We start from the raw sequence: 10518 nt of genomic DNA on the forward strand, positions 1-10518 counted from the left end.
TTAGTGAGGTATTTTGCAGTTGATCGGGTTCAGAATGGAAAATTTTTATATTACAAAAAAAATATTTATTGTATTTAGTTTGGTGGAGGAATAAAATGCTTTAAGAAAATTTATTATAGTTTGCTTTCGAATTTTTTATTTAAAAGCACTCATTTCATTCCTTTTTCATATGAGACCAAATTTGTTCATTTTAAAATTTGATAACACCGATTAATATAAAGATTTATGTGGAGCCTTAGAATGTTACATCTTAACTATAAAAAAAAAAATTAAATAAGAATATGTCTTTATTCTTGTCTTTTAATTATGAATTTAATGCTCATCATTAACTTGAAATGATTGATTTGGTTACGTGTTGAATAGATATTTCATAGTATACGGTCGAGAATGAAGTGTTTATAGGTTGAGATATTTTTAGAGATATCTCATTATATAGAAATGTTCATTTTGTTGGATGAAAGTTCCACTCGGCTAATTTAGGGAATGATCGTGAGTTTATAATTAAAGATACTATCTTCATTGACATAAGGCCTTTTAGGGAAGCCCAAAGCAAAGCCGAGACTTTATGTTCAAAGTGGACAATATCATACTATTGTGGAGAGTCGTGTTCATCTAACACAACAGAACTAGAACCTTGAAAGGACTAGTCCCGTTCAAAATTCCGTACATAGTGAGCCAAGACATCAGTTTTCTTCTTCAATAACATTCTTCCATATAAACAAGATGGCTTAATCCGAGTCGAGACTATCGGGGTTAGTAGTCAATCATGAGTATCTCCCATCATAAGCTATTTGAAGCCTACAAAATAGAAATTGTATGGAATGACTGTCTTAAGAGAGTCATATTTGCAGGTTAGGCTTGTAAAATGCCTTGTAAACTGGGAGGGCTTTGCATATCAGATAGTTTAAGGGCTCTCCTGACATGCATCTCTAAGCCTTAAAAAGGACTAAATTGTTATAAAAGTATTACAATACAAACCAAATATGAACCATGATTTCGTGTATCAACTCTTTGTTAGATTGAATATGTAAAAGAAACCAGCCCAAACCTCTATCCAAGGAGTTCTTTTCATTTACAAAGCCCAAAAGGACTCCTTCACATGAAAATGAGAAGAAAATGCAGCACAGCCATATATCAAAATTGGCCAAAAAAACAGAAGATAACCAAGGCAAATAGAGCGCAATTAACACTGCTGCTAATGCATGGTGATGGTTAAGGCAGAGTATAGAGATTGGCTCCAAAAGCAAGCCTTTTGACTTACAACAAACATAGGCAACAAAATATAGTCTGTGCTTCCATTGTTACAGGCATCCTAAGTTTACTAGGGAAAAGGAAAGAAAAAAAGAAAAAAAAAAAGCTCTTTTTTTGGTGTAAAACACGACTATCAAGCAAAATAAATTGGTAGAATTTACAAAATAATTTTTGAGCTACAAATAGAACAGAACATCTAAATTGCAGAGATGGGAGGGTCGAGGAGGAAACCGTTGTCGACGAGTCTCGCTTGGTTCAGTTTGTTAGCAACTACTACAGTTTTCTTCCTACTCAGTTTCATACTGACTAACCAAATAAATAAAAGCTCCATTTCCCATTCGTGTCAGTTGGATAAGGGTGGGAAATCCTCTTCATCTTTTAACTCGTATGATTGCATATGAACAGAGAGCCTACATATCCAGAAGAAAACACAAAGTTTTAAACAGTTTAATAAGTCCCATGTAAAATCTCTCGTAAGTACCTGGAAGGATTATGAAGTGTTTGTACCTATCTTGGTCGGTAATCGACGTCTGTTTGGCTTTCTGCATCTTGGGACTTGATACGTTCAAAGCTGCTGCGGGGTTTTGTAAGAGTGCAGATACTTGACTAGGTTCCCCGCTGCAATCTACGGGTGACTCTAATTGAAGATGCCCAAATGACCCGAATTCTACAGCTCTGTCTGGCCGAGGCATTGCAACATTACCATTATGGTTAGCTCTCCTTACAGGAGATCCAGAGGAAGTCAATATACCACCACCATGATTGGCAGTTGGTACTTGGTGCAGGTCTTGACCACTTTTCTCAGGCACAGTTGTTTCCAAGGGGGTCAGTGATTGGCCGTTGTTTCGAGGTGACCTCACTGGCACTTGGTTCCTTCCCCTGGCTGATGGTGGTCTGTCTCTGTAATGGTTCTGGAAAGAGAAAAACACTCAATGAGGAGAAAGAAACAAATCTTCAACAACCCAAACAATGCACACGTTATTAGCAGTTCTCAAGTATTTGCCACCAATTTCAATTTAAATTTTAAAATAGCACATATTGGAAGTTAATATGAGGAGCATACCATGTTGGGAAAGTATGTCCCCGTTCCTCGTGGCTTCGGCATCTCTTCCATACCCAATGTTGCACCCCCTGTTAATATTGGTGATCGTATGGGATAGAATGCTGTTCTTGGAATAAGTCCATTACTGTTTATCTGGGCAAATGGATTCTGCTTTACCTGCACTGAGCGTCGAATTATATCCCATGCATTCTTGCTTGGATATTGCGAAGGCAAAGGTGGGGGAATAGGCGAAAGGGGCGCACTCGAGGCATAATCGTAGTACCACCGGCCAATTTGCAAACTGTTGAAATGACTTTCATAATCACCATTAAGATCTGACAAAGCATTAGTTTCTGGAGGTCTAGTCAGGAACCGATAACGACAAGAACGAGGATAAAAGTCTTCAGATGAGAAAGATATTGAATTTGAAGATGGAGAACATTGTTTTGTTTCAGATTTGTTTGCCACATCGTCGTCATCAGTCACGTGGTTCTCATCCTGCTTAACTTGTGCGGAAGACACTGTTGCTACAGTAGGTGATTGCAGATGCTGGCAAGATGAGTCTTTTTCCATTAACTCAGAGTTCTCTGGAGTAGATTTATTTGTGTGTTCATCTTTTAGCTCCCCATTTTCCATGATCGGTCTTGAGCAATAACGATGAGGAGCACGATGAGATTGATGACCTAATGGCAGTATACCCTCCCCAAAACTTGAAGGGGATGACTTATTTGCATCGTGAGAAATAGTAACACCTTCAATTCTCAGACTAGCAAGATCATTTGCATCCCCAGAGAGACGATAATCTGAAACACCAATGGCATTTGCAAGACTATCAACACCTGAAGGAACTGATAATGGTCCCACTTGGACCGATCTTCTTCGAGATGATTCAGTCATGATACTACCAATGTGATCATATTTACCTGATGCCTTGACATTGCCATTTACCCCATGAGTTGATATTTCCCGACTCCAGCTATATTCCCCAGTAGTTTCACTGTCACACACACAGCCTGAATTACTATTATTGGTTTCTTCTTGGGCGTCTGTACCAGATGCGAGTAAAGCTGCACAAGATTCATAGCCTCCAGACACTGGAACAGAATCTTGGACATCAGGCCGCTGCCCACCTCCGTGCCTATCCAATGTATTAAAAAAAAAGTTGCAAACTTCATCCACTATATTTTCTTCAGGACGGGAAAGGATGAACCCTAGCTTCCGGGCACCAAAACTGAAAGCACTTCTAATCCTGTAGAAGTTTCCTGCACGTTATGGAGTGGCTGTCAAATATTTTAAGGGGTATCACCTAGGACACAAAAAGCTAGTTGTTAACTAGATTGGATCATTTCTAAGGTTTAAATCCCATTCTAGTCTGAACTTTTATCCTAATTCCATTCTATCCAACTCTCAAATCTTTTATTTTGATCCCTTAGTATTTAAATATTCAAGTTTAGTCTGTATACTTCACATAAAAGTTTGCTTTAGTCCTTACAGTCAATTTTCCAACCATCATACTAATAGCAACCTAGATTCAGTTCAAAACTTGGACGCTAAATTTTGATTTTTTTAATGAATATCTAAACTTTCATTGAGAACAAAAGAATACAAGAGGCATGCAAGGAAAGCTCCAATCAGAAGGAAGTCAAACCAAGATAAGAAGGGGCTTCAATAATCCAAAATAAAATGTAAGGGAAGTCCAAAGAGACGTGAAATCTGCCAAGGAATCACACATATCCTCCTTAGACCTCTCTAACTCCTCTATAATTCTATTGTTCCTCTCACGGCCCCATAAAATCATGCAAACCCCCGAAAGCCACAAGAGGCGCCCCATATCACAATAGAACGGATAAAGGAGCTCATCCACCAAAGAACTACACTTGATCTGTATTTCTATGGGAAATGCCCTTGAGCCCCTTATCATGATTAGACACTTAATTTGTTGCTTCAACGATTTGTAAGTGGAGACAACGAATTAAAGGCATTTTCAACAGGGTTTGGTTAAACGAAATTAGAAAATTAAGCACCAAAATGGTCTTTTAAAAACGAAGTTACACAGTTCAGATATCATTTGGATGTCTAAAGATCAAGACAGAGTAAGCATAAGACTTAGGATTTAGTCGTGTTATTATAACTTATTTCCATAATAAACATTTATTACTCCATGTCATAATAAAAGACCTCTCCCCGTCTAGTGAGCATGCTCAAGGAACTGAAAGCTACGAGTAATTTCTAAATTATTGAAAAGATAATAGCTCTTCACAAAGATAAAACACTTCACCATAGTTTTAGGATAAAAAATGGCAGACAATCAAACCAGATATAGGAGAATAGTTGCTTGCCTTTGCTAACACTGCGACCAAGGTTGTTATTTTCTTTCAGTGGATCAACAATGTTGAGATGCTTTATGGGAAATGCCCTTGAGTTTGCCTCGTTCCCCCTTGCAGGCACTGACAACCTTTCTAAACAGTTGTTAAGAAAATCAGCGCCAAGCAACAGATCACCCCCACCATTTTCAGGTGTCTCAACTGCCAGAAGGCAAAAACATTTAGAACTCCAAATAGAAGGCATGTAGGTACTTCAAAAGGTTCAGGTATGCCAAAAGAAGCCGCTCACCAACAAACTCTGGCAGTGAGGATAGCCGAACTGGACCATTCAAGCTTATGCAGTAATTATCCCAATCAAATTTGCTAAAATAGTCTAGAAACTTGTACAGCACCTGAAAGTTTACATGTATGATACAATAGTTATACATAAAGAATGTGCAAGACCTATATATATATATATTCAAAGGAAGGAGTTAAAGAAGAGTAGCTCCTCAAACTACTAACCTCTAGAGGACCATTTAAGGCCGAATGGAAGAGATGAAAAATATATAGAACCAAAGTCTCCAAAGCATATGTTGATATCAAGCCATGATGAGCTCCAAGAATGCGGCTCTCATAATAGCACCAAGCTTTAATCAGTATAATGCTGCGCTTAAAAAGATTATCTTTGCCAATACGACGATCAATCTGTCAGAGATAGTAGGACTAAAACCATCATTCTGATATGCCATTTTTACATGTAGAAGAAGAGAGGCAGAAGTTTTGATCCCAACATTTTATAAAAGAATGTCAATTAGAACCAGTGAGCAAAAATTTCGTGAATCATGTTAAATGAAAAAGAACCTCTGGTGCAAAGTTACTTTTAAAAAAACATTTGGTCAATTATTTTAAAAAAGTGTGTAATTTGATCCAAAAGGATGGCCAGTTACAACCAATCTGGTAAAGGATGCATGGGCCAACGACAAGTCAACCACATGCTATTATCTATGCAAAATGTGTGCAAGCAGGAGAAAGGCAGGCGTAATCTATCTAAGGCCAAGACTCTCAAAAGTATTCACACTCACTGTCGTGTTTATTCTTTATAGAACAAATATTCTCCCCAACATTATTTCTTTTTCCACAGACAACTGTAAATCATAGTATTTTGATAAACTACTTGTAAAGAGTGGGAAACAAAGAATTCCCATACAGATTTAAAGTTTAAAGTACTTCAAGAAAATACAAAAATAAGAAGAACGCCAAAATTTCCTGATTCATTTACTTTGGATCAATGATGCAAATGTTGATATCAATGTCAATACAAGAGTTACGAATATCTCCCCACATATTTGGATATCAAAGAATATTCCAGGCAAATCTTGAATACTCGTAGAAATATTGGGAACTTCTAAATGAAACTTGAAACTAGGTTATTTAAGATACGAACTACCAATTTATGTATGTACATGTATAACTAACAAATAAAAAATGTGCATTTCGTACAATAGAAAAATATTATTGAAGACTGAAAATAAAAGAAAATTGGATGGTTCTGTGATAAATATATTTGTTAATACAAGGGCATATGTGTGTGTGTGTATATATATAAGAGGGACAAAAAAATATATTACGGCGGAAACAAGTGATCCAAATTTAAAATATATATTATGAAGGTTAGAAGTGAGGGAAAGTTATGGGCCAAGAAAAGAATGGAAGAATGATCGACCAAGATCCCCAAGATTTTCATTCTTGCTTTAAATCACACAAAGAAATAAACCAATTGAAGATGGAAGAATGATCCATCGGGATGTGGAATCAAGATATCAGGAAGCTCTACAATTTAGAAATTTGCTTTAAGTGATACCAAGAACCATGATTGAGTTCGGAACCATATGAAGTAAACAGGATAATCAAAAGGTAGGTTACTACAGAAGTATGCAATCGTTGATATATATGCACCAATTCATACATATGCAACTTAATCTAAACTTAGGCATGTAGTTCACTAAAAAAAAAAAAAAAAAAATTTAAAAATATACCTTCTCAAGGAAGCACAAGGTGGAAAGCCCTCCCAATTGATTGAACGAAATATCAACAACTATATTCTGTACAAGGCATTTTACAAGCTTAACCTGCAAACAGAACACTCTAAGAAATCAAACATTACATGACAAAACATATCAGGCTATTATATTAACTGCAAGAAGATCATGTAGCACTCTGCAATACTACACAAACAACAAATATAAAGTAAACACAATTCACAGCGTGTAATCACAAAAGATCACTCATTAGACTCGTTCATAACTAGTTCAACCACCTGTTTAATGAACCTACAAATGACACACTCCCAAATATCCTGTAAAATTATCCAAAAAATATACTAAGCATAATAGCCACCTGTAAGAAAATTTCAGTTTCATCAGCCAGGTCGTCATTGATTCACAGATAAACTAAAAAATCACAAGCAATACATAGGAAAATGATTCATTGGAAGGCCCAGGGAAGTTATAGAGACAAGGTCCATACGTAAGACAATGTCAACAGAAATGGAAAATTAAGACTTGGAAACAGGAACTCTAAGTCATTTTCAGAAATCAAGGTTTCGAACTCTACCAAAACACACATTATACGAAAGGCAACAATAACCTGCAATAAATCTCAGAAGTTCCAGAGATATGCAAGACTTCAGGAAGAAGTACATGAGAAAAACTAGTAGTAACGATAAAAGATATAAAAAATGGCTAGCTTCAGTCAATTCCTTCAAAATATTATAATTATTGCCTATATCTTCTTTTCTTTTTACGTTACCAAGACCAATTGCCAACTGAAAGCAAGAAATTAGGATTCTAGGATACCATAGCAATTAGCATGAGCCATCCATCAAAAAATGGGAAGATGACCACGAAGAACCAAAATTTCAAACATCTACTGTAAGAAGAGATGTCTTGAGCTCATTGGTGGTAACTAAAAAAGTTTGCATAGTTTGCAAGTAGAATAACTTCGAGAAGAAAAGAATATTTAAAGCCAGGACCTCAGCTCGAATTAATTGCACATCCTTTACAACAAACTCAGCTGCCCCATTCTGTTCTTCACTATTGAGGACCGAACATACATCACTGGCCAAAGCGTCCTCTAAATTTGAACCCACAAGGGCCGTCAAATCAATATCTCCATCAGGCAAGTAGGTCTTTAATGGCACTGACCCAAATGGGAAAACCTGTACCATCATAAATTAGTGAGAAATCTGCAATTAAATCTGTAATTTCAATCGAATTTTCAGAATGTGAGCACAAGTTTCTAGAAGAGAAATGGTAGAAATGCATATAGCTTCCAGGCCAATAGTGAACATCTGGACGTGATTAAAACCAAAAGAAAGCGAAGGTTTTTGCCTCCGCCCAACTACATTCAAGGCCAATGCCAGACACTTTAATGGACCCCATGATATTAGAATTACACCATACACTAACTTACAAGATTCAACTTGTACAATGCTTTCGCGACACAGCCATTGAAACTAGTTTACAAAGGCAAGCCATAGTCATTGAATACAACCATAGCAGGTACACCAACAAGTAGTCGGCAGATTGAAGGGAAAAATAAAACCATAAGATTAGTGTATCGGTAAATTTCCAAAAACACTAATATCCACTACAAATGTTTGGACTTGTCAAAAGTACCATCCGCTTATCTAAATCATGGTTCTCAAGAACCCATACATTACAACTTCAAATTTATATTGAAAATCATCAAGCATCGGTGACTGCCTCAATTTAAATGTTTTCACAGGACCACTTATCCATTTATTTCTCATATTTCTTGAAAAATCTAGCATCACGAACTCCCATATCAGATGTTCTTGAAAACCCAAAACTGCTAAGCTATCATGGATATTATCCTTTGTTGGAAGTGCATATATAGAGTTTATGGAACTGAATATTATTACTTAATATGGTATCATAAGGGGGAAATGGGTACCCACAGGCACAAAGTAAACTAGGTATCTTGAAAGTAGATAAACATTATCCCATTTTTCTGTATATTTCATCAAACTAATGAAAGATCTATTTCTCATAAAAATAAAAATTAATAAAACTAATAAAATAAACTAATTAATAGAAGATGAAGAAAGTAGCAGGTCGATGTTGATTTAAGTTGAATTGGATTGACCTTCGCAAAAGTACAAATGCACAACATTAGGTAATCTAGTATAAAAAGTAAACCTTTCCACAAGGCCATGCCTGATTAATCAATGGAGTAATATATTTGACAAAAATATGTGAAGATGAAACCGAACAACCACGTCGAAAATTGTTCATCCAATTAAAAGCCTCGTCTCTTACCAAAAAAAGAAAAAAAAAAAAAAAAGAAAATATACCATTGGAGAGAGACAGAACAAAAAAAACTTGCATGATTGAAAATCATGACCTAAAACCACGTCTACTGCAATACAGCCATGTAGTTTAAACCAATATTTCCACCTTTCATTCGTCAATATAGTCGGCACAGATTGGATTACAATCAGCATTAACTCAACACATGAACAGAATGCATAAAACCTTCGAGCACTTGAAAAACAATGAACAGAAGCACAAATTGGGATAAAATCCCAACGTTGAATCATAACACTGTTTCCTATGTGCTATTGCTACTTCAACAAAAGAGAAACATTGCAAACACTGTCCAGATTAATTTTCATGAAGAAAGCTAATGCTTAGCCGTAATACTCACAACATCAGTAATTGTAAACACTGATATAAAAATTCCAGAATTCTCAAACTACTAGTGAAGAAATTAAAAGTACGAAGTGTGGCGATTAAGATTGCGATGCACATATTACATATAACTGCAAGCTCACCTCGCATTGAAGATGACCTCTAAGGAGTCTTTGCACGTAATCTATAACCGCTTCCCTTCTCCTTTCCGATACGACAGTAGGCTGAACCTGCCAGATTATAGCCTGCGTGACTTCCTCGGCTCTCCGCCAGTAACCAGCATCAACAGCCTCCGGATTCGACGGGAGCAACGATGAAAACGATGAGGAAGAGGACGGTTTGTCTTCTGCTACGGCACCATTTTGTTCAAGCGACCAAAACCGAAGATCGCCCATGAAAGAACTAAAGCTTCAGCGACGATACGAAACCTGAATTGGTCACAGCCGACATCGACCGACGGTTCCGGAAGCCGGCGCAGCAGAAATCGATGGTGCAACCATGGTGGTGCAAATTAGGAGAGAAAATCGAAGTTTGAAAGTGACGGTGGTGATCTGGAGTGGAATTTTGATCCTATGACAACCGATTTGCGAGACGGCGAGATGGAATAAGAACCGATTAACGGCGGCCGGAAGGATGGATGAAACCGATTGCAAACGAGGAGAGTCTCTGAAGCAGGTGATGATGGGGGCGGATCCGAAGTGATTAACAAGTTTATAGCAGTAAATCGCAAAATCAAATTTTTTTTTTTAAATGATAAAATCGAAAAACAAAAAAACAAAAAAAAAACAGAAAAAAAAAAAAAACAGCGGAAAATAAATAAAAATAATAATAAACGCATCTTCCTAAATTCCACCCTAATTCTATTATGTGTTAGTTTTGATTTTTTTTTTTTTAAATAATTTTTCAATTCCAATTTTTTATTTAATATATATATATATATATATATATATATATATATATAATTAATAGTTTCGTAACCTATGACTATTACAAATTGTATTAAAACCAGACATGGGGCGGTGTGCTAGTAAGAACGTTGGTCCCGGGTGAATTATAAGATCCTACATTGATTGAAAAAGGAACAAAACATTCCTTATAAGGGCGTGGAAACCTCTCCTGATCAGACACGTTTTAAAAACTATGAAGCTGACGATGATACATAATGGGTCAAAGTGGACAATATCTACTAGCGGTTGCCTCGAGCCAT

At 36.5% G+C, this 10518-nt stretch overlaps 1 protein-coding gene across 1 annotated transcript; it reads right to left on the reverse strand.

Moving 5' to 3' along the window:
- Window positions 1-1225: 1225 nt before the first annotated feature.
- LOC111781589 (uncharacterized) lies at window positions 1226-10027 on the reverse strand. Its single transcript, XM_087120189.1, has 9 exons — window positions 9455-10027; window positions 7631-7816; window positions 6636-6728; window positions 5122-5304; window positions 4907-5009; window positions 4633-4818; window positions 2315-3555; window positions 1759-2162; window positions 1226-1661 (listed from the first exon to the last, which is right to left on the reverse strand). The coding sequence occupies exons 1-9, from the start codon at window positions 9704-9706 to the stop codon at window positions 1595-1597; spliced, it is 2715 nt and encodes a 904-aa protein (XP_086976315.1). The 5' UTR covers window positions 9707-10027; the 3' UTR covers window positions 1226-1594.
- Between the last annotated feature and the right edge of the window lie 491 nt (window positions 10028-10518).

Source organism: Cucurbita pepo, chromosome 19, assembly GCF_057944985.1.
Source record: "Cucurbita pepo subsp. pepo isolate OVF chromosome 19, ASM5794498v1, whole genome shotgun sequence".
Lineage (NCBI taxonomy): Eukaryota > Viridiplantae > Streptophyta > Magnoliopsida > Cucurbitales > Cucurbitaceae > Cucurbita > Cucurbita pepo.

Excerpts from the sequence above, each read along its gene's own strand:
- LOC111781589 (XM_087120189.1), bottom strand. The coding sequence starts at position 9,706 with ATGGGCGATCTTCGGTTTTGGTCGCTTGAACAAAATGGTGCCGTAGCA. Across the intron at positions 6,729-7,630 it reads TGCAATTAATTCGAGCTGAG|GTTAAGCTTGTAAAATGCCT; the intron begins GTCCTGGCTTTA and ends TTCTGTTTGCAG. Across the intron at positions 3,556-4,632 it reads TGGTCGCAGTGTTAGCAAAG|GAAACTTCTACAGGATTAGA; the intron begins GCAAGCAACTAT and ends CATAACGTGCAG.